General features: G+C 56.7%; 2 protein-coding genes across 17 annotated transcripts; both read left to right on the plus strand.

The window, feature by feature from the left end:
- The first annotated feature begins 547 nt into the window (after positions 1 to 547).
- On the plus strand, positions 548 to 8,247 carry PIGV (phosphatidylinositol glycan anchor biosynthesis class V). Of its 8 annotated transcripts, none has more exons than XM_074850844.1 (6): positions 554 to 619; positions 2,555 to 2,674; positions 3,147 to 3,493; positions 4,350 to 4,504; positions 5,872 to 7,029; positions 7,850 to 8,247. In XM_074850844.1, the coding sequence occupies exons 4-6, from the start codon at positions 4,418 to 4,420 to the stop codon at positions 8,156 to 8,158; spliced, it is 1,554 nt and encodes a 517-aa protein (XP_074706945.1). In that variant the 5' UTR covers positions 554 to 619; positions 2,555 to 2,674; positions 3,147 to 3,493; positions 4,350 to 4,417; the 3' UTR covers positions 8,159 to 8,247. The 8 variants fall into 8 exon arrangements, with proteins under 8 accessions (XP_074706949.1, XP_074706945.1, XP_074706950.1 ...); XM_074850849.1 differs by having other exon boundaries at positions 4,350 to 4,426; XM_074850845.1 differs by having other exon boundaries at positions 3,319 to 3,493.
- A 746-nt stretch (positions 8,248 to 8,993) lies between these two features.
- Positions 8,994 to 25,998, plus strand: ZDHHC18 (zDHHC palmitoyltransferase 18). 9 transcript variants are annotated; one of them, XM_074850686.1, is made up of 11 exons: positions 8,994 to 9,306; positions 11,883 to 12,043; positions 13,919 to 14,068; positions 14,213 to 14,323; positions 16,002 to 16,139; positions 16,605 to 16,653; positions 17,098 to 17,200; positions 19,820 to 19,929; positions 21,647 to 21,746; positions 24,189 to 24,282; positions 25,155 to 25,998. In XM_074850686.1, the coding sequence occupies exons 1-10, from the start codon at positions 9,050 to 9,052 to the stop codon at positions 24,228 to 24,230; spliced, it is 1,221 nt and encodes a 406-aa protein (XP_074706787.1). In that variant the 5' UTR covers positions 8,994 to 9,049; the 3' UTR covers positions 24,231 to 24,282; positions 25,155 to 25,998. The 9 variants fall into 9 exon arrangements, with proteins under 9 accessions (XP_074706787.1, XP_074706790.1, XP_074706784.1 ...); XM_074850689.1 differs by lacking the exon at positions 14,213 to 14,323; XM_074850683.1 differs by lacking the exons at positions 24,189 to 24,282; positions 25,155 to 25,998 and adding an exon at positions 21,999 to 23,792.
- The last annotated feature ends 912 nt before the right edge of the window (positions 25,999 to 26,910 follow it).

Genomic DNA, 26,910 nt, shown 5'->3' on the forward strand with positions numbered 1-26,910 from the left:
GGCGGTCGCTGCGTCCCCCTCTGCTGTCCCCTCAGCGGCAGCCGGACCCTCCTCGTCCCCTCTGGCCCTGCCTGGCTGGTGGCCACCCCGGGGCGCGGGTCCAGGAGGAGCCATGGCTGAGGAAGGCCCCAGGCGGTGCTGTGGGAGCTGCAGCAGCACTGTGGGCTGCCAGGCCTGTGCCCACCGCCCCTCTGCCGAGGGAGGAAATTTCAATTTGCGACCGAAGAGAACCTCTCCCCTCGCCGATACCTGATTTTTCTCAGGTCGATTTGATGCTCCCTCACCTCATGATAAGAGGGGGGGAGGCGCGGGGCTGCCCTCTGTGGAGCGAAGTGCCCCAACCAGGCTCGTCTGTTACCGCCTGATCCCCTCAGCCGGGGGGTCCCGCCCTGCGGCCCGAGCGGCGGGAAGGGCCGGGCTGCGCGGAGAGGCCATGAGCGCCTCCGCCCGCCCTTAACAAAGATGGCGCCGCCCGCCCCTTCCCCCCCACCACACGCACACGCACCCGTCACGTGACGCGGCGCGCGCAGCCCCGGAAGAGGCGCGGCCGGAAGCGGGGGGCGGGGCGATGGTGACGGCGGGACGGAGCCGGCGCGGGAGCCGCGCGCCGGGCGCTCAGGTGGGGGAGGGGCGGGGCCGCGCGCGCGCCGCGGGGGGGGAGGGGCGGGGGCCTGCCCCTCCCCCCCCCCCCCCCCCCTTTTTCTTTTTGCATCGCCCTCTCGGAGCGCCCCCCCCCGGCCCCGCGCACCCCTGAGGGGACGGGCCGGGGAAGGGCCCGGGGGGGGCTGAACCGTCGACGGGGTCCGAATCGGGACTGGGGGGTCCGGCCCGCGGCGCGGGGCTGGCGGGGGCAGCGCGTCCTGCGCTTAAACCTGCTCCCAGCGAGGCGGGGCCGGACCGGCCTTCGGGCTTTATTTTCCCGCCAGCCCTTCTGACGGGCCTCGCCGAGGATCGGGGGAATCAAGCGAGCGGGTTCCTTAGGCCGGGGCCCGAGGCCTCTGCTCCGGCCGGCCCGGGACGCGTCGGCCTGCCCGGGGTGAGCCCCGCCCGGCCTTGAATATCAACCCGTTAATAAACACACAAGCGATCACTGGCCCTAATCCTGAACACATCCCTGTTCAGCGCTTCAACCGTCACCGAAGGGCAACGGAGCTGGTGCAGGGTCTGGAGCACAGGTCTGATGGGGAGCGGCTGAGGGAACTGGGGGGGTTTAGTCTGGAGAAGAGGAGGCTGAGGGGAGACCTCATGGCCCTCTGCAACTCCCTGAAAGGAGGGTGCAGAGAGGGGGGATGAGTCTCTTGAGCCAAGGACCCAGCGGCAGGACAAGAGGGAATGGCCTCAAGCTGCGCCAGGGCAGGGTCAGACTGGCTCTTAGGAAGGATTTCTTTGCAGAAGGGGTTGTTGGGCGTTGGAATGGGCTGCCCAGGGCAGGGGGGGAGTCCCCATCCCTGGAGGGGTTGAAGAGTCGGGTTGACCCAGCGCTGAGGGATCTGGTGGAGTTGGGAACGGTCAGGGTGAGGTTCATGGTTGGACTGGAGGAGCTTCAAGGTCTTTTCCAACCGAGATGATTCTGTGATTCTGTGAACCTCCGCAGGAGAGGGGAAACCATCCTGCGTTTCGTTTCTGCCCCCTGAAACGCCGGCTGCGGCGGCTTCAGCCCATCTGCGAGGAGCAGTGGGGGCAGGAGCGGGAGTCCCCAGCGTGTCCCTGGGAGTTGGTGGCTGCGCTTTACCGAGCGGGGTTGGGGACGTTGCTGCAAGGGTGAAAACACACCGGGAGCGGCCGCGGCGCCTTCCTGGGCTTGGCTCCCTGCGGTGTGCTCAGACCTGAGCTAAACCCCCGCAGCTCCAGCATCGTCCGTGGCCTCGAGCCGAGCCGTCAGGTTGCGTTTGGATCCAGCGTGGGGTTTGTTCTCGCGCCTGAGCGGGGGATAGAAACGTGCCCGTTTCCGTTCAGACACGAGCCAAGTGCTGGGGCTGCAGCCACTGGGCAGGAGCGAAAGCGGCTGCGAGGCCGGGAGCGCCCAGGCCCACAGAAACAGCGCTAGGCAAACGGGATTTCCAAAATTTGGTCCTGTTTCTTTGGCATCCTGGTTAGAACAGGTTTTAAAATATGTCTGGAGTATCTCTTGACTCTAACAGCAGGTTGGAGAAGTCCCCAGAGGTGCCCAAACACTCTCCAAGTGTTCCTGGGACGCAGCCTGGAGCCGGTTTCCCGGTAAAATCCCGCACCCCGGTGTGCGGAGGGAGGAGAAGCCTTTGTGGCGAGGGCCTGCTGCCACCGGGTGGAAACCGCTCTCCACTGCATCTTCACAGTCCTCGCCGAATTCATATTTTCATTTACATGATAATTTACCCAGCGTCTATTTTGTTCATGTTCACATCCTTTTTTTAGCACGGTTTCCAGAGCCGGCAAAACGCAGTTCGTATCTGAGAGCAAAGGGAAACGCAGAACGCGGAAAGAAACGCATCTTTAATTAATACTTTGCATCTTTTTCTACTGAAATATTTTTAACCCACTTCTGCCTTTTCGTCTCCTTTTTCCGTTGGTGCAGGTGCTCTTTCACGTGGCACTTTTCGGGGTAGAGACATTCCTGCTCTGACGCCGTGTTCCCGACCAGAACGGTGCTTGTGGGCTGCAGCTTTTTGTAGACTCCGCTGCTCTCCGTTACAAGGTGTGCTGCGTCGTGACAGGAACAGGCTTTTTAAAGCTGTTTGCTTTGAGCCTTCTTGGCACATTGATGCGAGGCTTTTTCTCTGCTTTTTAAAAAATATTTAAAGTGCTGGGACAATTTTTTGCCGCTGTGCTTTAATAGGATTTGCAGCTGTGAATGCGCTTTAATAGAATTTACAGCTGGGCTGAAGTATCCCCTCTCTTAAAATAACATTGCAGCTTCGTGATTCAGGAGAATGTGCCTCCCACTAGTTGCTTTGTCTGTAGCTGTGAATGCTCTGGAGCAAGAGGAGAATATAAGCAAACCCAAAACTTTTGTATGTGGCTAAATAGGAAGCATAATCCTGTGGTTAGGGACTGGAACTATAAATGAGCGTATTTGGATTTTGTTTTTTGCTTTGCTGAGGATTGCTTTCTGCTCTCTCATGCAGTTTTTAACCTGCCAGGTTTGGTTTTTTTTTTTTATCCATCAGTAATAGGAAAAACCTCAGCGTGTTTTTAGATCATTGAGCGATCGGTTTGGGGATCTTTATGTTTCGTAAGGCGCTGGATCAGAAAGATGGCAGGTGGGAAATAGTGCAAGATGTGGTGTCACTGGAACCTGGCGAGAACTGTGGGTCTTCTGTTTCTCAAACTGAAAAGCAGTTGGTGGCTGGGGAACCAACGGAAGAACTGTGTTATCTTAAAAAGCTGCATAACAGATACTGCCTGCCTCTCGTGGCTCCGGGCCAGCAGCTTTCATGGCTGGTCCCACAACGTCAATCCAGAACACACAGAAAAGAAAGCAGCGAGACTCCGCAAAGCGGTTTAAATCTTGCAGGTGAGGTTTGCAGGGAAGAGGTGGACGAGAGCCACCTTAGCATATGCAATTCGCTTGACAGGCAGATGTCCTCACTCTGGAGACCAGGACCTTTGCCAAAATACTGGAAAATCGCAGGTGGCGAGGGTGGAGTGGTGCGAGTGTCACGTCCTGGAGACGCTGCCTCTGATCGGTGGAAGGGGTGGGGGGAAGCCTGTGTGGCTGAGAAGGCACCTTAGCCTTGCCCTGACAAAGCGTGTGGGGCCGGTGCCACGGAGGCAGCGGAATAAAGCTGTTCTCAGCTTCCCAGGGGCTAACGCAGGGCAGAGAGCTGGAGAGAGGAGGGAGCGTGCCTGGCAGCGCCTGCGAGCCCCCATCAGCAAACTGCTTACACGGGCGTTGCGCTCAGAATCCACATTTTAATTCTGTCTCTATTCAAAAAAAAAAAAAAAAAAAAAAAGGTTTTAAATCCCATTCAGCTCATCGGAACTTGACTGTGTGTGTAGATGCTTGGCGGAGTCCTGGCTTGAGCTGCTGGTGTTTCTGCCGAGGCAGCCGTGGAGGAGGCCAGTGAGCCTGTCTGCTTCTGGAATTTACACTGGCCCCGTAAGAAATGGGCTGAGGATACATGTTACAGCCTCTCTCCCTCTGCGTCCTGGCCAAGGTTAAGAAGTCAGGGATATTTTTTTGAATAGGAACAATATCAAAGAGGTCTTCTGCGTCATCTCCCAGATCCGTGATCTTTTTCATAAGTGACTTCCTTGTTCATAGAGATTTGCAGCCCTTTGAAGTGCCTGATAGTAAATAAAAGCGCATAATTTACAAACGTGACTGGAGCCAGAAATACCTTTCTGTGTCTGTCCTCTCTGTTTATCAGATTTCCAAAACCAGAGGGAGAATTTCCCAGGACGTCAATGACCTACCGAGGCAACTTTGGAGCTCAGAATGGAGCTGGTGAGCAGGCAAGACCCCCACCTCCGCGAGGTCGTGTGGTTTGCGGTGCGCTGCAGAGCCCTGACGCTTCTGCTCCAGGCAAGTCTCCTGTTCCTGAGCCAAAGGTGCTGCGACGCCCGGCGGGTGCTGCTCCGAGGCTGCTCTCTGCGGCGCTGCCTTGCGCACGGCGCGCTGGCTCCTTCTGCTTAACTGGGAAATCGTCTTCTCCTTTGGAGAACCAACAGACCAGCTGCATCCAGGGGGGCGGGTTGCTGTTAAGTAGAATTACATAAGTTTCCTTGTAGCTTACTGTGTTTTCACGCCGCTGTAGCGAGAGTGGAGGGGCTGAACTCTCTGTTTATCCACAGAAAGGGACAATAAACTCCTCCTGCGCCTTCCTCCTGGGTCTTGTTTCCAGAGATGTTCTCTGAGCACGGGAGAGCTTGGTTACTCACTCCATCCTACCTGTGCGTACCGAGACAGCCAGCAAAGAGTCTGTCTGGAGCCACGGCCCTCCTGAAACAAAATTGGCCTGAGAAAGCTCTTCAGCAACAGGCCACCAGCCAGCTGGCACGTTGTGGCAGCCCCGGTCACCGCTGGCTAGGGCTGAGTGGAACCATCAGCTGAGATGAAAGACTCTGTATTGCAAATGCCAGGGGCCTGGTTAGACCAGATGTGGTGCTTCATGGTAAAACGGCGGCTTTGTAGGTCTTTTAGTCCAATTTGTTCAGTGTGGCCTTTTCTCTTTTCTCTGCCAACGCTGAATTCAGTGCGGGGGACTCATCCTACGTAGTTAAGCTACAGAACTTAGCAGGTTTTTTAGGTTTTTTTAAACATATTGTAATTTGGAATTACATTACAATGCCTCAAGTTGCATACTTCATGAGTATTCTGGGTTTTTTTCTCCCCTTTTAAAATGTGGTCAGCACCACAAGCTCCTGCTTGCTCATCTCCAGAAAGCGAATCCTTTAATTCGTGCCGAGCTGCAGAGGCGATAGAGATCTAGAGACTAGAGAGGGGGCCTGGGAATCGGCTGCTGTCTTCTGCATCAGTTTGCTCTGGGAAAATCTTTTTCTCTAGTTTCTCCTCTCCCTTGGAGGTCAGCTGGGACAATAATGCCAAATTGAGTAGAGCAGGAGGCATAGCAGAGGCACCCGGCGTGAGCGTACGCAGCTCGATGTGCCTGTGCGTGGGGCTGAGCAGCTTTCCCAGTCCAGTTCTGTGGGGATTCGTGCTGGATATTGTTCCAGAGCCTTATTCAGCTCAGGTGTAAATGCCTCCAAAGATTGCGTTTGCACCTTTTCACAGCCTTATGGGTGTCCTTGCTGCAAAGCCCCTCAGCCTGGCTTCTGTGCTGCTCTTGTCTCCTCTGAAACCCAGGAGATTCACCAAACTCCTGCTCGGTGCTCTGGGTAGGGTGCGAAAGGATGTCTGCCGGACTTCAATCCTCTCTTCTTTTTTTCCAGGCTCTGTTTAACCTCCTGCTCCCAGATCACGCCGCAGACGCCTTCTCTCCCCCTCGCCTGCCCGAGCCTGGCCTGTGGGACCTGCTCTTGGAGCGGCTGCTGGGCGGCCTCTCGCGCTGGGATGCCGAGCACTTCCTCTTCATCGCCGAGCGGGGTTACCTGTACGAGCACAACTGCGCCTTCCTCCCGCTGTACCCCCTGAGCCTGCGCGCCGTGGCCGAGGGCACTCTGTGGCCCTTGCAGCCGCTGCTGCGCTTGCGGAGCCGCCTCCTGCTATCGGCCGTGCTTCTTAATTCTCTCTTTTCCATCCTGGCAGCCGCTGCGCTGTATAAGCTGGGCTGCGTCGTGCTGCAGCGTCGCGGGGTGGCTTTCCTTGCTGCCCTTCTCTTTCCTGTCAGCCCTGCCAACGTATTTATGGCAGCTGCTTACTCAGAGAGCATGTTTGCCTTCCTGGCGTTCACTGCCATGTGGCAACTGGAGAAGGGGCAGAGCTGGCTGGGTGGACTGCTCTTCTCCCTCGCTTCTGGGGTGCGTGCCAACGGGCTTGTTAATGCCGGCTTCGTTCTCTATGCCCGCGGTAAATGCTTTGCCCTCCAGCTCCAGGTGGGTTCGGGATCGCTAAGGAAGCTCCCTCCATTGTGGAAGCAACTCCTTAGCATGACATCTTCAGCGGTTCTGATGTGTGCTGGGATTTTTCTACCTTTTGCTTTATTTCAGTATTATGCCTACGTGAGGTTCTGTGGTCCTGGCACTGGCCTGGAGCAGACTGTTCCCAGGCCGCTGCTGCAGCTGGCTCTGGACAAGGGCTATCGTCTGGCGGCCAGGAACGGGGTTAAACCCCCTTGGTGCTCCTGGCGATTCCCCGTGGTCTATTCCTATATTCAAGACGCTTACTGGAATGTGGGTTTTTTAAGGTATTTTGAGCTCAGACAGACACCAAATTTCTTGCTTGCTTTGCCTGTCACGCTTCTGGGCTCGTGGGCTGCCTGGACCTACCTCATTGCAAACCCCCGGCACTGCCTAACTCTTGGTCTAGAGAGAAGAAAGAGTGAAGAAGAGGGTAAACCAAGAGCTGGGTTTTGCTGCCCCGCTGTCTTCGTCTATGTGGTCCATGCCACGGTCTCGCTGGCGGTGGGATTCTTCTGCATGCACGTGCAGGTAGGCCCTTCGCAGGAGCACACGGGAGTGGTTTCTGAAGGGGAATGTCCCATGGTGGCCGAGGCAGTGACAGTCCCCACCTGAAGCTGTCCTGGCTGCAGGGCGGCGCAGGGCAATGCAAACCGAAAGCGTTCGCCTTTCTTCTTTCCACAGAGAGTTTCCAAAGCCAGTTAGTTCCCCTGTTCAGCTGGAGAGTTCCCAAAGAGAGCTGGCCAGGCGCTCGGTGTGATGAGGACACCGCGACGGGGTTAGGTCACGTTTGACGTGTGCTTAAGGCCGGGCTTGCCAGGCCCTGCTAACCAGCTGTCGGGGAACGAGGTTCCTGGGTCATTAGCATGTTGGGCTGAGCGTAATGGATGACAAAGGATCCAGAGCCTGTCGCCAGTCTCTAGCCTAAAGTGTTAGAAGGTCTTTTTAGAACACAGAGAGTGGCACTAAAGGTTGGGGGTTCCAGTGAAAAAGTGATTGAAGAGTAAGATTCAAATCCCCCCCAAAGCTGCTGCCCCTGCGCAGCTCCTGAGCTGGATGGTGACAAGGATTTTAGTGAGATGGTGACAATTAGTTACTGTGCTTGTCCAAAACCTGGGGACCGCTTGACTGCTTACACAAATGTCGTAATAAATAAAGCAGGTTGAGCTGAGAGGTGTTTCATTTCAGTGTAATAAATCCTAGCCCTGCGAATGGAGGCTGTATTTCAGGCCCCTTTACCAGCAGACCGTTTGAGGCAGATAGATGTTTTCCTTCCGCGCCTCAGGATCAGGGTTGGTCACAGTCAGAAACCTGCAATTTATGTGATTTTTGCTCTGCCTGTCGCCTCCAGGTGCTGACCCGGTTCCTCGGCTCCTGCTCTCCCATCCTGTACTGGTTCTCCGCTCACCTCCTTCAGGAATACGAACCTTTACTCTGGAGCGAGGGGACTGATAATCAAACCGCCGCACCTCGCTCCGAGAAGTCACTTGTAGATAAATCTCCTGGTTCCTGCAGGAAGGGGACGTCGGAAAACCCCCTTGTGAGGCTGCTGATGAACTTTAGATTAATTACCCCCCTCAGCAAATGCATTCTTGGATTCTTCTTGTCCTACTGGCTGCTGGGCCTGATTCTGCACTGCAACTTCTTGCCGTGGACGTAGTGAGGGTCTGGATCGGTACAGACGGGTCGTGGGGTAGAAGCACTGGTCTGAATTGAAGCTTGCTTTTTCTAAAAAACCTGACGTATTTGTAGTGATGCCGTGCTCTCGGTTACAAAGGCGTTACTCCTCCGTTACTATGTACAGGCAGCACCCTGCCTGTCTCTGCTGTCGTTACTGACAGCCAAAATTCCTGTAAGCTGCCTGGGATAGGGAATGTTTCTCCATCTCCTGGGGGAAGTACTGCCGCCGAGCAGTTATTTACAGCCAGGATCTCGGGAAACCTCCGGGAAGCGAGCACCCCTTGCCGGGAGGACCCCACACTGCCTTGCAGGAGCCGCTCGCACCTCTCCGGTTCCTTCTTTTCCAAAGGCTGGCGGCAGCCCGTCTCTCCGTACACGCACATCCTCGAGGAACGTGGATCATTTCCCGCGGGGCGGGGGTGTTGGAATGTTTCGCCGGGGCGACCGGGACCGGGGCTGCTGCGGGGCGGCGGGCGGCAGGGGGCGCGGCGGTGAGGGGGCGTGGCTTTGTCACAGTGGGCGGGGTTAGGGGGGCGTAGCTTGGCCACGAGTGGACGGATCGAGGAGGGGGCGTGTTTTGGTATTGAGTGGGCGGGTTTCTGGGGGGCGTGGTTTGGTAGAGTGGGCGGGTCGACGGGGGGGCGTGGTTTGCCGATGAGTGGGCGGGGGCTGGGGGCGTGGTTTGGTGCTGAGTGGGCGGGTCGACGAGGGGGCGCGGCTTGCAGCGGAGGGGCGCTGCTGTGTGGGCGTGGCTTGTTGTGGAGGGGCGGGGCTATGAGGGGGGCGTGTCCCCGAGGGGGCGGGGCGGGGCGGACACGTCCGCCGGGCGAGCGGCGGGGCCGGGCCGGGCCGGGCCGGGCGCTGCGGCGCCATGAAGGACTGCGAGTACCGGCAAATCCCGCCCGGGGTAACGGCTCCGGGATCGGGTACAGTCATCTCGTTACCTCAACCCCCCGTAGGACCGGAGCGGCCCGGCGCGGCCCGGCGGCCCCGGCGGAAGTGGGAGGTGTTCCCGGGCCGCAACCGCTTCTACTGCGGCGGCCGCCTCATGCTGGCGCGGCACAGCGGCGTCTTCGCCCTCACCCTCGGCCTCATCCTGGCCACCAGCGGCCTCTTCTTCGCCTTCGAGTGAGTCCGCGCTGCCGGGCCGGGGGCTCCGGGCACCGCCCTGGGGCCTGCGGGGCTCGGGGGGGGCGGGACACGACACCCTCAGGTCCCTCAGGTGCCCCCCGCTGCGCTACGGCCCCGGGACACCCCCCCCCCCCCCCCAGGATCAGGTCCCCGTCCCTGTCGGGGTAAAGCCGTGGGGGGTCTGTCCCTCGGATCGTTCCCCACGGGGGTCTCTAAACAGCTCTTGGCCCCTCCTTTAAGCCCCCTCCTTTCGGGGGGAGCCGTGGGTGGGAGGGAGGTGGGCTGGGGGGCACCTCTCTCCCCTCCATAGGAGCCCCAATATCCTTCCCTTCACCCCGCTGCCCCCCCAAGCCATTGCCCTGTTGCACCAAGCCCCCAGACCCACGTTGCGAGCAGCCACTGCTTCCCCTTTGCTTGTCCTCAGGTGTGTTTTTGGGGGGTGGGGGGACAGGGGTGGCCCCGGACCTTATTTTCTCAGTCTGGCCCCGGGAAGGGGTTTAACATCCTCCCGGGATCTCCTCCTGGTCTCTAAATGCCCCCCCAGTCTCCCTTCTGGCTACAGAGAACTGATCCAGAATTGCAGGCAGGAAACCCCCAAGACTGGTGGACTTTGTCCCGAGAGGCGGCAGGGATAGTGTTTCTGTTAAAGGTGCTTGATAAATGGTGAAATCCCTCGGGGTCCCGCCTTGAGGGTCTGCCCTGGAGCTCTGTCCCCACCGTGCAGTGGTGTCTGGGGAAGAGGGAGCTGCATCCATCTCAGTCCCCTTTGCTTCAGGAAAGCTGGCCCGGGGAAGCTCCCCGCCCCTGTGCCCCAAGGGAGGGGAGAGCCAAGAGCACCCCGTTACGTCCTGCGCTGCCTGGAGGAGCCGGCGAAGGAGCCCCGCTGGTTCTCGACACCTCTGAGAGCTTCTGCCATCCTGCCTCCGCGTTTCTGTCTCGGGAGGGAAGGCAGCTTGGTTTTCCTGCTGTGGTATGGAGCGGGGTGGGGGGCTCATGCCTGCCTTGGGATCACGGCGTTATCTCCGTGAGTCTCAGAGTAAAGCTGCCCAAGCCTACTGGCGGGGAGATGAAGGTATTTGATCGGATTAGAGGTTCTGAGAAGTCAGATTAGCTGAAAGGGGCAGGCAGCTGTGGGAGGCAGTAACGGCATCCCGACGGAGAAACTCCTTTCTTAGGGTCTGTGTGTCTTTGGCAGCTTTCTCTGCTCTATCTGAAACTAATGGGCAGCACTAGCACAGTAACGGCTTTGTACCAGGCCAAGCAGAGGACATCTGCTCTCCCCTCCCTTCTTGCCTAGTCACTCTTTCTTGGTTGATGCCCTGGGGCTTTCCAAGTTGTTATTTTAGTAGTGTGCTTCTGTTGCATGAGTTACGGTTTGCTAGATGTGCAGCAAATACCTCTTGCCTGTGTCTACAGTTCATTTTTGTTTTAAAATGCCGTTTCTTTTAGGGAAGGACTTTGTAGTGTCGGGCTGGTGGTTGGACTTGATGATCCGAAGGGTCTTTTCCAACCCGAATGATTGATTCTATGATTCTTGGTGCCTGATGGGGGAAAGCGAGGTGCAGAGATTCTCCTGGAAAAGGGGCGACAACAAAGCTCACACCTCTCATTTCAGAGATCTTTCTGTCCCTCTGTCAGGGACACGACCGAGGGGCTCGGCAGCAGCGTTGGTCTCAGGCCGAAGGGGTTTTGTTCCTTGGTGGCTGCTTTGTTCTGGACAGCTGAGCTTGGGAGTTGAAACAAAAGTTACTTAATCCTCTCAAACTGCCTCGCAGAGTTACTGAGACTTAGTGCTGCCCGCAGACATCAGGGCTCAAGCAGCTTGCCTGTCTGCGCTCGGCTCTGGCTGCTTATCGGTGCTTATAATAGCAAATCCCTCTGCGGAGCGAGGGGTGGGAGGGGGCTCCGGCGCTGCGCCGTGCAGAGCGGTGTTCCTCGGCCCTCTTCACCTGTCATGCTGCGATAACAGAGCTGCCCTGACGTGGAGCACAATCACACTGGTCCCCATCTGCAGAGGAACAGCCCCAGGCCGTAGTACAGCGAGCCCAGGAGCGGGCGTCCTCGGCTTAGATGTCTGATGGCTTGTCACAGCGGTGTCAGTGCTGGAAGGCATCCTCAAAACATCTGGCACACCAGGAAGGGCACACGAGTCATCCAGAGACAGCAAAGCTGTGTTGAATCGAAGCCAAGTTCCCTCTCGGCTTCACGTGTTGGACCAAATGGGATCGTGTTCACGCTGGTTTTGATCCCTGCTTAGCTTGGGGTGTTTCTCCACGTGTTCTTGATGCTGCTGTTGTAGAAGGTGACCGGGTTTGGGGGCGACTGGCAGGTTTTTGAAATGCAATTCTGGGACTTCAGAAGGACAAAGAGGTTGCCGTCTTTGTGCCAAAGCCCCTGTCTTCCCGGTGCCACTCCGGTGTTTCTGGGCTGGCACTTGCTATTCCAGAGGTCTCTGCAAAGCAGCAGCTCTTCAGCCCACTCCCCCGTGCTAATTCATAGCGTGTAGTGTCACAGCTGGTAGCCAGTTCTGTAGCAATGGTTGGTAACAATGCAATTTTTTTTTCTTTTACCAGCTGTCCCTTCCTTGCCAGTCACCTGACCCTGGCCATCCCCATCATTGCAGCCGTCCTCTTCTTCTTTGTCATCAGCTGCCTGCTCCAGACAAGCTTCAGAGACCCAGGTATCCTGCCCAGAGCCACCCCAAGCGAGGCCGCAGACCTGGAAAAGCGGATTGGTGAGACTTCTGTTCCCTCTCCTGTGTTTGGGCCAGTGCGTGCCTCTGTGTGTGTGCGTGCACGTGCATTTCAGGCTCAGCGAGTCTCCTTTCTTGGGACTTGACTCCTTACCAGTTGTCCAGGGGGGAGAAAAGGCCGGAATATCAGACTGTGAGGCTTGTCAGTGCCTTAGAAGTCCTGGTAAGAGCGGTGCGACGCGCTCCTCTAGCACAGCGGGCCGTGCTTCCGAGAGAGGATCCGAGAGAGGATCCGCAGAGAAGGGGAGGTGCTTTTCCTTTCTGTCGTACAGTGCCTCGGGGCTGTGCCTGGTCCTGCCCTCAGGACCACCCCGGAGCGGGCAGCGGCCCCAGGCAGAGCTCAGGGGAGGGAGAGAGCTTGGGGCATCGGTGTCCTGACCATCCCTACGGTTAGGGACTGCGTACCAGAGGCTGGGGGAGCACAGAGTTCCCCTCCAGAATCACGCTGCCAGGCTCTTGAAGACGGGGCTGCTCTGTAACGGTGTGTTAGTTACTTTGGACAACATTCAGACTTGGGGGAATCTGACCCTGTACCACCTTCTGCAGAACACGGGCAGCGAGGATGTAGGATAATTAATTCAGGGATTAATGCTTTTTAAGATTATGATTTGCCATTGAGCCTGCTGTGCTGCAAGGTTTTCTTTATTGTAATGGTTTCTAACAGTATCCTAATGTTTGTCCCCATCTAAAAACTACTATGTCACGCTGGTTTGGTGGTGGCCAAGGAGGTGTGTGCACCCGGGATCTGTGGACCTTGTTGATGTGACCCGTCATCATAAATGCTTCAGCTTGAATCTGCCCCACTGGAGACAGTTGCAAGGCAGTAATTCTACATCTGACTAAAAATATGGTTTTAAAATATCCTCAGAGTGGTTATTCATGTTTCTGTTTCTAAGTGCCTAAAGCAGTAATCTGGCTGCAGATGCTGCCTGATGTGCCAGCTGTTACTGTTAATATAATCTACTTATTATCCTTTTAACATGCTCACTGTTACATCTCTATTTTCAAAGACTTCCTCGGAGTTGGAAAGGTGCTCTTTTAAGAGTGACTAAAAGGAATAACCCTCAAAATCACCAACGTCATACCGAGGTTTTGCAGCTCCCACTTTTGCTGAGCAGAGAAACAGCCTCCAGCTGCCAGTCCCCGATGACTAATGAAGCGCCAGCACGCACTGATGTAACTTGCGCTGCCCCTAGAAATCCTCAATTCTGACCTTGAGGAGGAGGAATCCTCTTGTGTTACTAAGATACACATGTCAAATTTCAATGAAAGCTGCCTGGAGCACCTCGCTGTCCTCCCCCTCTGCGGTGGGGATGAGTCTCTTGAGCCCGGCGGTGCCGCTGGCTCCGGCTGTGAGTTGGCAGGTTGTGTGCTGGCGGTGGTGGGGGGACGTTTCTGCTGAGGTGACCCTGATTTCTGCAACTTGGATGCTTACAGCAGAGGAGGAGCCGCACGTGCGTTGACAGATGATGTTGCCTCCTTGTGTTGTGATCCGTTAGACACGCAGAGATGAGTTGGTGTTACTGGGCACGTTAACGCTGCTGCTTTTGTGCTTGCTATTTATAAATTGCTTTATGTTCTCAAAGCACTGGGCAGATATTACTTCCTCTTGGCATCCCAGCAGCATTGCCATTGAACACAGAAGGAAAGGACATAAATAATGCTGCAAGGAGCTGACTGGAGTTCCTGGCTGCCCACCCTGCAACAAATCCTGTAGGCTGAGCTGCCTTTTAGCTTTTTGCTTAAAATCAGGAGAGCTCGTGCCAATCCCTTACCCTGCCAGGAAGCAGCTCGGGATGATAACGGGGGTTTGGGTTTCACCTGCACCAGTCTGACTGTCCCTCCTCATCCTCGCAGACAGTATGGGTACCTCTACCTATCGCCCGCCGGCCCGCACGATGGAGGTGGTCATAAACAAGTACGTGGTGAAACTCAAGTACTGCTACACCTGCAAAATGTTCCGGCCTCCACGCACCTCTCACTGCAGTGTCTGCGACAACTGTGTCGGTAAGCCCAGAAAGGGGAAAGGTGCTGAGATTTTGGGATGGGGGTGTGTGTTTTATGTTCCTGGACAGATTGCTTTTGCTTCTCGTAAAGGATTATAAAGCGAGATACTGAATGGTTCTTTCTTCTTCCCATTTAAAATGAAAGCAGCACCAGTGCAGTCGCTCAGGGCAAGGGGCAGCACGTCCAAGACTCCGTGTCTCTGCTCTCCCTGGTTCTGGGAGGACAGTGCTGTGAAACGTCTCCACCAAACACGAGGTTTGCTGTGGGCTCCTTGCTCTCTGTGGCCTTGCTGTCACCAGATACCACCATAGATGCTGATTGAGCTCTTCCGTGTCCTCTCCCCGTGCCCTCAGAGTGTGGTGGGGCAGGAGGGAATGAGCAAAGACCTGAAGAAAAGCCTCTGATGGCTCTGTGCAGGCGTGGGGCAGCTGCACGGGGGTGGGCAGGGAGGTTCCCAGCGCAGCCTGCCTGCACCAGAGCAGCTTGAACCAGCAGCAGGGCGGCTTGTGATTTTGGGGCATGCCCGGAGAGTTTACTCCTGGTGCAGCTGCTCCTGGTTGTACATCGTGTGGATGCAGAGGCTGTGCTTTACGCTGTCTGCTGGGGCAGCCTGAGGAGCGAGTGACTGCTCGCAGGACCCCAGGGCTCTGGCTAAGAGAAACTTGAGAGTTGCCAAGCGTTCTGTGTTTTGGGGATCGCCGTGGGTGGCTGTGGCTGGAACAGCTCGCTGGAAAGCAGCGTTTGAAGAGGAGCCATCCGGGGGGAGCAGGCGTGTGCCCGCTTTGTGTGCCGTGGGTTTTGTTTGTGCTGGTGTCCCCCGCAGAACGGTTACCGCAGTCCTGTTAGTCTGCAGTGCAGCCCTTTCATTAGAAGGCAGTCGGGAGCGTTTCCAGATATATTGCACCTGCCCTGGGTTCCCAGGCAGTTTCTGTGGTTTTAGAGGCGTATCTTTATAACTTTGAAAAATTCTTTTCTGTCCCGAAGAAGGCGGGGGAAGCTGACACGCAGAAAGGGAGCAGCGATGCTGCATGCACACACCCAGTGCTGTTAGGTACTGGAAAAACTGCTGCTCTTTCCCTGCTCTCTTTCAGTTTTAGTAATGGTAGGTGTCACCAGTCACAAGGCTTGTACTTACGCAGGGTTTGGTGCGAGGAATGGCTTGGTCTTTGATGATTAAAAAAGGGCATGTGAGCAGGCGGCAGCGCTCTGCTGAAACTTGTTGCTGTTGTGCTGCTGCAGAGGGGTTCTGGTCTCGGGGTGGCGGGTGGAAGCTCGATTGGTAGCCCCTGGTTTTTGGAGGTTCAGCAGACATAGTGTGGCCAGCAGGGACAGGGAAGGGATCTGACCCCTGTGCTCAGCACTGGTGAGGCCGCCCCTCGATCTCTGGGTTCAGTTTTGGGCCCCTCACTCCAAAAGGCCATTGGATGACTCGAGCGTGTCCAGAGAAGGGCAACGGAGCTGGTGCAGGGTCTGGAGCACAGGTCTGATGGGGAGCGGCTGAGGGACCTGGGGGGGTTTAGTCTGGAGAAGAGGAGGCTGAGGGGAGACCTCATGGCCCTCTACAACTCCCTGAAAGGAGGGTGCAGAGAGGGGGGATGAGTCTCTTGAGCCAAGGAACCAGCGGCAGGACAAGAGGGAATGGCCTCAAGTTGCGCCAGGGAAGGTTTAGACTGAATATTAGGAAGCATTTCTTTACAGAACGGGTAGTCAGGCGTTGGAATGGGCTGCCCAGGGAGGTGGTGGAGTCCCCACCCCTGGAGGTGTTTAAGAGTCGGGTCGACATAGCGCTGAGGGATCTGGTGTAGTTGGGATCTGTCAGTGCAAGGTTAACGGTTGGACTAGATGATCTTCAAGGTCCTTTCCAACCGAGATGATTCTGTGATTCTGTGATGTGCGAGGTGGCAGGTGTCCTCACCGTGTCCCTTTGTTTCAGAGAGGTTTGATCACCACTGCCCCTGGGTGGGCAACTGCGTGGGGAAGCGCAACTATCGCTACTTCTATGCCTTCATCCTCTCCCTCTCCTTCCTGACAGCCTTCATCTTTGCTTGCGTCGTCACCCACCTCACTCTGCGTAAGTACCGCGGGCGCCAGCAGCGCCGTGCTCCTGCCCACAGACGGCTTGGGGCAGCACTGGGCCGCTGTTCCTCTTGGGCAGAGCGTGGGAAGGGTCTGGTTGGTTTAACCGGGCTTTTCAGGGTCTCAGACTGCAGGGAAGCACAGATCCACCCTGCACCTCGCTGCAGAGAGACCTTGAGAGCTGGTGACTGGGCTAATCCCCTCCAGAGCAAATATGCTGGTGGGTGCATCTGCTCTTAACCTGGTGGGGAAGGTGATTTGCCTGTCAGCCCCAAATCTCCTGGAGCTGTGTCTGTGCGCTGACGTTCCTGCAGAGTTACAGGCTGCAGATGTTTCTCGGGCAGCCAGGCAGATCGATGTGACCCACAGAGGGGTGGCTGCGTGCTCGGGAGGGAAGCATTGGCTGGAGATGCGACGCTGCCTGATGGGATGTTGTTCCTTGTCCCATTTTGCTTTGCAGGCTCTCAGAGAGATGGATTCCTCGTCACTCTGAAGACCACACCTGCGAGATATCCTTCTGGTGCCATCAGCTGCTCAGATTGTCACTGGCGCAGCAACGCTGCCCATGTCACCGAGGTGCCATGAGCTCTTCATAGGGCCACCCTGGTGAACTTCCCACCACTTAATTTAGTCCCCTAGCTACATGGCTGGGGCAGACAGGCATCTGCAGACCGATAACGTCACCAAATCGGGAAGGCCTTTAGTTCACCACCAGGGTCTAAGGGTGGGTCAATAACTTGTTTCCCAGTTTACAAATTTATGTGGGAAGGGAAGCGGCTGGAGCAGGCTGTGCCCCGGTGGATGCCTGCAGAATGGCACAGGGAATGGGAAGCTTGCTGGGGTGTTTTCAAGGCCCAGTGTGTGTGGTCGCAGCACATACATCCCAAAACAGTCCTCTGCCTCTCCTTGAAGAATGATTTTGTTCCTTGAGACTTCCTTGACTTTTGTTTCACTGTGCTGGAGCTGGTGATTTGTTTTTTCTCAGTCTGGTCTATTTTGGGCCTCTCAGGTTTTCACACTTATTTAGTCGCCTCCAACCTGACAACGAACGAAGATGTAAGTACCCGAATGCTTGTCCTTCTGCAGGGGCAGCCCTGGTCCTTCTGAAGCAGAGGGGAGGTTTTCAGGGGAGCCTTGGCAACCTGCCTTGGTGCAGTGTCTCAGCAAGGTGTGATAATCCACTGCAAAGCAAATGGCCAGTGCCCAGGATGTTTAGGCTGTAGTTTCAGACGGCTGAGCCTGCACCCAGGACATTTAGGCTGTAGTTTCATGTGGCTGAGCCCGTGCCCAGGACGTTTAGGCTGTAGTTTCAGGTGGCTGAGCCCATGCCCAGGACATTTAGGCTGTAGTTTGAGGTGGCTGAGCCTGCACCCAGGACATTTAGGCTGTAGTTTGAGGCGGCTGAGCCCATGCCCAGGATGTTTAGGCTGTAGTTTCAGGTGGCTGAGCCTGCACCCAGGACATTTAGGCTGTAGTTTCAGGTGGCTGAGCCCATGCCCAGGACATTTAGGCTGTAGTTTCAGGTGGCTGAGCCCATGCCCAGGACGTTTAGGCTGTAGTTTGAGGCGGCTGAGCCCATGCCCAGGACATTTAGGCTGTAGTTTCAGGCAGCTGAGCCTGCACCCAGGACATTTAGGCTGTAGTTTGAGGCGGCTGAGCCCATGCCCAGGATGTTTAGGCGGTAGTTTCAGGTGGCTGAGCCTGCACCCAGGACATTTAGGCTGTAGTTTCATGTGGCTGAGCCCATGCCCAGGACATTTAGGCTGTAGTTTGAGGCGGCTGAGCCTGCACCCAGGACATTTAGGCTGTAGTTTCATGTGGCTGAGCCCATGCCCAGGACGTTTAGGCTGTAGTTTCAGGTGGCTGAGCCCATGCCCAGGATATTTAGGCTGTAGTTTCAGGTGGCTGAGCCCATGCCCAGGACATTTAGGCTGTAGTTTGAGGCGGCTGAGCCTGCGCCCAGGACATTTAGGCTGTAGTTTGAGGCAGCTGAGCCTTCACCCAGGACATTTAGGCTGTAGTTTCATCTGGCTGAGCCCATGCCCAGGACATTTAGGCTGTAGTTTCAGGTGGCTGAGCCCATGCCGAGGACATTTAGGCTGTAGTTTCAGGTGGCTGAGCCCATGCCCAGGACATTTAGGCTGTAGTTTCAGGTGGCTGAGCCCATGCCCAGGACGTTTAGGCTGTAGTTTGAGGCGGCTGAGCCTGCACCCAGGACATTTAGGCTGTAGTTTGAGGCGGCTGAGCCCATGCCCAGGACGTTTAGGCTGTAGTTTCAGATGGCTGAGCCTGCACCCAGGACATTTAGGCTGTAGTTTCAGATGGCTGAGCCTGCACCCAGGACATTTAGGCTGTAGTTTCAGGTGGCTGAGGGGGGAAAGCAGCCCGCAGCAGCAGGGGACTGTGTGACACGTGTTGCTTGGCAGTGTCAGGCTATGGGCGTCACATGCTGAAATGTTAGACAGGTCATGTGTGTGTTTTTTCCAGTCTGTGTGTGGCCTTGCTTAAAATTAGGAGTTCTGAAACTAAAAAAAGGAAAACTGGCCCCAGAGATTTATTTGGGTGTTAGCCTGGAACATGGGTGATCTTAATTCAGCATCCCACATAACCACAGGTTTCCTCTGAGACCCTGGGCAAGTCCCTTTGTCTCTATCAGTTCCTCATGTCTAATAGGCAAATAATGTACAGAAATCTCCTGATGAGATTTACCTCAAAGTCTGGGCTGTGTGCAGACTCCAAGGGCCAAACGAGTACCCTGAGCCGGGCAGATTGTATGGAAAAGCAGGATCTGTCTGATCCTCAGAAGGAATCAAAATTCACCCTTCTGGCCAGAAGTACCTGTTTTCCTTGGTGGAACTTCCAGTGCTGCAGAAGGCATGTTTGCATCCCTTTGGTTTAGTGTTTTTTTTTTTACTTTTTCCCCTTTCCTCTCCACCTCCCTGTTGGCAGAAGCGCGCGGGGCCGTGTCAGTGAAGCTTGCGGAGGTCGCCAGGTGCTCTCAGTCCGTGGGGTCCGAAGCTCCTGGCCTGTTGCCTCTCTGGCTGCGTTGCCCACGTTGCCAGCCTTATGCTGCAACTGGGGAGAGGAAGTAAAAATAAAAGGAGGAAATGTAATAGTAAATGGTTCGCTGCAGCCGGAGGCCTGAGGCCAGGTATAGCATCTGCCCACTCGTGTGTGCCTACGCTCGGTGTGATCGGGGTTTCGAAATCAGAGTCCCCGTGGCAGCTGCTCAGGGTGGGGACAGATGACATTTTTTTTCCTCCCGTTGCAGCACGGCCTGGGAATCCCCTTGTTGTTTGTTCAGCCTGAGGAGCCCAGGAGGGTCCGTGAGCTAGAGCCCTGCTCTGATGAGCTTTTAGCTTAGGAGACAACGAGGGGAGGAGGCGGTGGCCGGCGTTTGAAGACAGTGACGCTGCCACGCAGCACGGGGAGGACACAGCTCCAGAGCTTTTTAGCTGCAAGGCTGAGCCCTGGCAGAGGCTGGAGCAGTGTATCGCTGCCTCCTCGCTGCCTTTCTGCAGCTGTCCTGCCTGTGAAAGCAAAGAGAGGGAGGACATTTGCAGTAAGACAAGCTTTCCACCTCTTGAGCAAGGGTGTGAATCAAATTCATTATCGTGTAATTATCCGCTGTCACGTCTTTCCTGTCTCAATCTGCGTGTATCCTTTCCCTTTCAGATCAAAGGGTCCTGGTCAAACAAGAGGGGCTCAGAGTTTGCCAATCCCTACAGCCATAAAAGTATCCTCACAAACTGCTGTGCGGTGCTGTGTGGACCATTCCATCCCAGGTAAGAGCCTTGGGCCTCCACGGCGTTGGGAATCGCACCCTGCTCTGCGAGAGGGGCCTCGGAAAGGACGGATTTATCAGGATTCAGGGCAGACTGTCAGCACAAACACGACTGCTTCGATGATGAAGAGGGAACAGTTTCGCAGTCTCTGCAGAGAAAGGCTGCAGATGTGTATAAGTAGGAGATACAACTGTTGCTTCTCCTGTGGTTTGAGCTTGACGAGTTCGGGTCAGTCGTAACCGTTTCATGGAGCTGGCAGATAAGACACATCCTGCGCTTCAATAAGGGGAGAGTAGCAGCAGCACAGGGCTCGGAGCAGATGGTGAATACCAGTAGTGGCAGGACTTCTTAGAATCACAGAATCCTTCAGGTTGGAAAAGACCCTCGTGATCAGCGAGTCCAACCCTCAGCCCGACTCTACAAAGTTCTCCCCTACACCACATCCCCCAACAGCTCACCCAAACGACCCTTAAACACACCCAGGGATGGTGACTCCACCCCCTCCCTGGGCAGCCTATTCCCCTCTCTGACCACTCTTTCTGGGAAAAATTTGTTCCTCATGTCCAGTCTGAACCTCCCCTGTTGCAGTTTAAAGCCATTCTTGGCACAGGAGTTTTCCTCCTGTGCTCAGAGGATCGAGCATCGTGGCAGCTGGCAGAGATCCACACCAGGCAGTGCAGACACCCTGGGTTTTACCAACACTTAAATCACCTGAAATGCTTAGTTGCATCCTACCAAATGCTCGTAGCTGTGAGTTAAGCAGAGCCGACATTAAAACAAGGGCCAAGGCGGGTGTAGGGAGGCGTTGGGCCTGAAGCAAGTACCTGCACCACGGGATTATCACTGCTTTGTCACAAGAGGGTGCAATTGGGCAGAGTCAGGCTGCTGTCACAGGAGTTGGGGATCCTTGAGACACAGTTTATTCACTGGATCCAGTGTGGATTTATGTGGAGCATCTCAGAGGTGCGTACTCAGTGTAACAGCAGCAGGAGAGGGTGTCTGAGGCTGTGCAGCTGGAATCAAAGTGTCTTTTTTTACACTTACACCTGGCCCTGCTCTCTGAAGTGCCCCCAAGTTTTTTGTTGAATTCAGATCTGCCAAAATTTTCCATTAGGAAAAAATGTTTCCCCGAAAGAGTGGTCAGAGAGGGGAATAGGCTGCCCAGGGAGGGGGTGGAGTCACCATCCCTGGGTGTGTTTAAGGGTCGTTTGGGTGAGCTGTTGGGGGATGTGGTGTAGGGGAGAACTTTGTAGAGTCGGGCTGATGGTTGGACTCGCTGATCCCGAGGGGCTTTTCCAACCTGAAGGATTCTATGATTCTATGAAAATGCCAGTGCTGCCATTCAGAGTTGGTAAATCTGCGGATTCAGGGCGCCAAGCTGCTCGCTGGGAGGTTGCGGGGAGAATAGTGTTTTACTCCAGTTCTTCCCTCATTCATGTTGTTTTCCTGTTGTGAAGACGTTTCGCCAGTTCCCATTTGGGTTTGCGGTGACCCAAAGCTTTAACTGCCCGAAGGCTGTTGGGGGTCGGTGTGATAAGTCTGTGGTTTGTGTAATGGGCAGGAAGCTGCGTGAGCCAGCGCGCTCCTGCCGGCGCCTTGGTTAGCAGCTCCCATGAGGAGAGAGCCCTCTCCTCTGCGCCTCGGGAGCTCCCGTCTTCACACAACCTTCATTTCCATCACTCCTCTCCCCTTGCACCCTTCCCTTTCTGTTTTCCAGTTTGATAGACAGAAGAGGATTTATCCAGGCGGATGTCGGGACCCCGTCCAGTCCTAAGAGTGAAATCCCTTCTTTTGGAGCCAAAACTGACACCAGCATGGTAGGAGGCATTCCCTAGCAGTGCTGGGATGTAGCCCAGTGCCTGCTGCGCCTGCACCTCGCTCCAGCCAGTACCTTCCCCTCTTACCATCTCCCCAGCCTCAGGCGGGACAGCCCTGTGATGCAGAGCTGCCAAAGACTCAGTTGAGCCATACGTTGCCTTTTCTTTTTTTTTTTTTAATTTATTTATTTTTGTTTTGTTTTGTTTATTTGTTTCACTGTGATGTGGCCTGTCTGGACTTTCAACCGATAGAGCCCAACAGCATGCAGGACCCTCAGACTCGTGCAGGAAGCTGGGGGGGTCCCTGCTGCACCTGGAAGCAAATCGATCTGGGGAGCCACCAGATCTCTGAGCCCGGAGTCTCAGCTCCGGGGGGGTCGATGTGTTTCCTGCCTGGAGTAACGAGGTGGGCCAGGGATGCGAGGTGGGGACTGGCAAACGGTTCCCTGGCTGTCATGCCTTGTCTTCTGGGCTGTTCCCTGATAGCCCTGTTAATCTCCATGAACACGTCCCGCTCCCCTGTGCCGATGTGGAAGGACTGTTCTGTCTCTTAATGGCCAGGTTCTCACCTCGGCCGCTGCCGGAGCAGCTTTTTTTTTTTTTCCAGAAGCTGCTGTGCCTTGGTAAGTTGGGGCTGTTCAACTGGGAGGACCCTGGCTCCCAGCAGACGTGGAAGATAGTTAGCTGTCCCAGCTGCTGCTGATCCTCTTTGCTGGCTGGTCACCGAGGGGGTGCTGAAGAACTCTTTGTGTTTTGGCTCTGCCAGTCAGTAGACAACGTTTTGCAGCAAGGACACGAGTTAGGATGACCCCCCCTTTTAATGGGGAAGGAGAAACATGCCGCGTTCTGTGGCTCTCGTCGTGAGATGCTGGTTGGCAAGGCTACAGCTGTAAGATTTGGGAAGCTCAGCTTGCCAGGAAAGCCTGGTTGTGTCCTGTCTGTAGGAGACCAAAAGGCAACACAAAAGGGTGTGAATTCCTGAGGGTCGCACCTTTCCCAGGTGGAGCTTCAGAGGAAGCAGGGAGCGGGCGCTGGTCTCAGTCACCTCACGTTGTGCTCTTGCTTTGGGTTTCGGGCCGGTGGGTGAGAGCAGGGCTGTCCCCAGCGCCCGGGGAGCGATTCCCGTGTGCCTGGGCTCCCCGGGAGCATCGCTCTGGGCCTGCGGAGCCACGGGAGACCCGGGCAGGGCAGCCAGCGCTGTGTCACCAACCCTGGAGTGTGCTTAGGGGAGTCACAGACCTTGTTAGCAATACTTGAATCATGTTATTAAAAGCTGCTGGATATTTTTGCACAATTTGTAGATTATTTTTTTTTCTACGTAGAACGTTTTATATTCGGTGCAGGTAGTGTTGTGCATGTTAGCACCAGGGCAGAGGCTTGCAGCATTTTGTGTCAAGCTGCCTGGTTAGGTTTCCATGGGTCAGACACATGTATTTCAACCTCAGGCAGAGGCAGCACATTTCTGGGGGCAGCACGTCCCCCCGCCCCCCCGATTCACCAGCGTCGTGCTTTTCACACTGTGAGTGACCGCGCGCAGCGTCGGGGCACGCTGGGTGACGGCAGAGGCACAGGTTTCCCCTGGCCTTACATTTCTGACCGGCCCCACAGAGATCTCGGGGCTTGTTTGCTGTTGGCCACCAGCTCTTCCTTCCCCTCTGCCGAGAGCCGAGGTGAGAGCACGGTGGCAGCTGCTGAATTTCTACCGGATCCCGGCAGATGGCCCTCGCTGCCCGGGGAGGCTCCTGGTGCTGCTCTGCCCGTAGCCCCGGCCCCGCAGCTTCGTGCTGTGCCCATGTTGCATCTGGAGAGGCCACCGTGCTCTTCCCTCCCCCCTTGTCCCGCAGGGATGTCCCCAGCCGGGCTCGTCCCAGCCTTCGAGGAGCCTCAACCTTCCAGGGGCAGGCGTGGGGCCGAGCTGAGGGTCTGGTGCTGGGGAGCGAGGAGCAGTGGGGGGGGTGTTATCAGGGGCCAGACTCCTTCCTGGTTTTATTTAAACCGGTTTCCTTTGTTACTCGACATAATAAAATTATATTTTTAAAGAGTTAATTGCTTTGGATTATTATTTTCTTCCTTTAAGACAGAGCAGGGCAGGTGTCTGACATCTGCCAGGTGGCAGTTGGACTCTTTATGAGGCCCAGGCCTTGCCTGGAAGCTCAGAACCTCCTGCAGGATGGGGCTGTGAGGGGTGCCTGGCAGCATTGGTGCTGCCGTGACTCTTGCTGGAGCGAAGGGCTTTTTCTGTCCCACGTCCCCAGGCTGGGCAGGGTCTCATCCACTTGCCCATCCCTTTCCTGCAGAAGCCATCATCACCTCAGTGTCCTTTCCCCACCCACCCTGCTCGGTCCAGGGCTGTGCTGGGATCTGGGGTCTCCCCATCTAACCCAGCCCCCTCCAGCCCTACGGGCAGGTCTGGAGGTGCATAATGTCTGGTGTCTTCCCCAGGAGGACGCCTGCCAGGACTTTGCCATTTCCTGCACAGCCTGATGGGATTTTGCCCCCTCCTTGGACGTTAGCGCTGCTTTCTGAGGGTTAGCTGGTAAGAAAGCGCTTTCTTCTCCCTGTCATCCGCTCGAGCGACTCATCTCATCTCCACCGCATGACCAGCTCTGTCCATCCACCCGTCACTGGTTGTGTTGGTGTCCCTCTGCCCCCTCCATCCCACCAGGATCCCACCCCTGTGCGGGGCAACGAGCCCTGGGCTGTGCTGCCTCGGCGCGGGGCTGCGTGCCAGAGGGGCTGGTTGCCCACAGCCTCGGCGAGGACGGAGGGACGGTTCTTCCCCCCACCCAGCTTTGTGCTGGGGTTTGGTATGAGATGGAGCCGCCTGCTCTGCCTCGGGGAGGGGCTGGGCTGGGGGCTGGCTCCGGGCAGAGGGTTTGTGAAGCCCGGGGCTTGCTGGGACCACGATGGGATTGGAGGGAGCCCCCAGCTGATGCAGAGATTTGGTGTTTGGAGCGAGCTGTGGCCTGAACAGAGGAGGGGAACCTGGAACAGATTTCTCATCCCAGCTCTGACCTGCTCAGGCGATCCCTCCCCTCCCTTCCCCTCTGCCTGTTTTCTTCTCTCTTAACACCAGGTTCCTCCTCCGACATGCCCATGGCCACGGTAAGTTCCTTCCAAAGCACGTTGTGACGACGCCTGGCTTCGCCTGGGGGCTGTGGAGCTGCCCCTCTCCCTCCCTGCACCACCCCACGGGTTCGAGCCCCAGTGGCAGCGATGGAGGAAGCTGCTCCTCTGTCCTGGCCTGTGGCTGCCAACACTTTCCTCCATCCCGGACTGTCTCCCCTTTCTGTCACCGAGCCCGGGTGCTCCCCTCTGCTCCCTGTTGCTCCTCGCTCTTGTATTTCTGACACTAACCCTCTCCTTTTCTTCCTCCTCTCTCCTCTCCCTCGCATCGGGTCGATCCAGTATCAGGAGCTGTGGCAGCCCGCAGCCCTCTGCCTCTCGTGGAGTTGCCCCATGGGGAGCCAAGACGCCGCGGGCAGCACCCGAGACTACAGCCATGACCACCACGAGTGCCTCCGCTCGCCAGGGCTACGCGGCTGCGCCTTCCTCCCTCCCACTGCAAGAGAGGGGGGAAAGCGGCCGTGCACAAGGAAAAGCTTTTCCAATCCCCCTCCGGGAGGCAGGACAGCCGTCCCGTGGGTTCAAAGCTCGAAGCCATACAGCCGTCCCACCCCAGAGCAATAACTGGAGTTCCTGCTGTCTCCTGCCGCTGGACGGACTCGCGCAGCCGAGCCGAGGCCGCCGGTGGCTCCTTGTAACCACCAGCTTTACCCCCAGCGAAGGTGTCTCCCCTCCCGTAGATGCTGGGAGATAGCGGTTCGCATTCCAGCGGGTTTTCGAGATGAGCAGGATTCATGCCAGAGCGTTTACAGCCGAGCCGGTGGCATTACACACCCAACCCCACCAGCCCCTCTCCGAGCCGTGTCCATGTGCTGGAGGACTCACCTCTCCAGACCGGAGTTAGTACATGGTCAGAATTTACCCTTGCGACCCCCCTGGCCACTCCCCCCTTCCTGTTTTGTCTTAGCACGACTCTAGTTTTAAGGGAAGGGGTTCAACCCCCCCCAGCACCTTCAGCAGCCGCCTCTGTAGCTGGTGTTGCTGGTGGCTGCAGCACAGGCCGGGCTGGGAGCTGCGCTGCGGTGCTGTGCAGCCAGGCCTGCCCACCATAGAGCCCGGTAGGATTCACCATCTATTTATGCCTTTTACTTTTGTAACAAAATAAAAATTTCTCCTATTTACTGTACGCCAGCATCTGGCTGCTGCTCTGCCGGTGGAGGGGAGCTGCTCCCTGCACGCTCGTGCCCGGGCACGCCGGTGCTGCGCGGGGCGGGGGAGCCGAGTGGAGCCACGGAGGGCTGGCACCTCTCTGCCACCGGCTGTGCCGGCCACGGGGCCAGGAGCTCCCTGAACTCAGCTGTGGCACTAGCCATGGCCTAGAAGCAAGTCTCAGCCCTCTGTGGCTCTGCACAGCGGGGAGGACAGGAGCCTTGCTGCTGGGGATGGGAAGGAGCGATGGGCAGCGCCTGTGGGACCCAAAATCCGTCCCCCACTGAAGTGTCGGGAGCTGGCAGCGTCCCCGCAGCCGAGGGGAGCGGCAGGGCTGGACTGGTGAGGAACGGGGTGGCCGGGCGGGCTGTGAGCATCCTTCCAGTGCCGCTGGGAATGGCCACGAGCATCCTCTGCCCCCGGCCTGCCATCGTGGAGCCGCTCGAGCACCCAGCCCACGCCCGCCTGCAGCATCGCCGGCTCAGCTCGCGGGACAGGGGATGAACGCTGGCCTGGGCTCAACTGGGTGTCCCTCTTTGTGGGGCGACGCACCTTCTGCTGCTGCTCTTCGGCATTCGGGGTGCCCACGGGTGCTCGGCGGGGTGATGCTGCAGCCAAGCTCACCTGCAGCCTCTGCAGCGATCTGGGGCTCTTCCCTTCAGCCACCCGCTGATTTTCACGAAACCGGTAGAGCAGAATGTTTTTGCAGCCTTCTCTCAGCTCGTTGCAACCAGGACTTGGCAGCAGCTCAGCCCCTTTGGCAGGAGCTGCTGGCAGACGCTTGAGCCGAGGCTGAGCCCTCGCGCACCCCGTCTGAGCTTCCCGTCCTGCTCGGGGGGGTCCTGCCGGGGGGGTCTCCCAGCGGGGCCCTCCCAGAGCAGAGCTGACA

The sequence above is a fragment of the Strix aluco genome, chromosome 26, assembly GCF_031877795.1.
Source record: "Strix aluco isolate bStrAlu1 chromosome 26, bStrAlu1.hap1, whole genome shotgun sequence".
Classification (NCBI taxonomy): domain Eukaryota; kingdom Metazoa; phylum Chordata; class Aves; order Strigiformes; family Strigidae; genus Strix; species Strix aluco.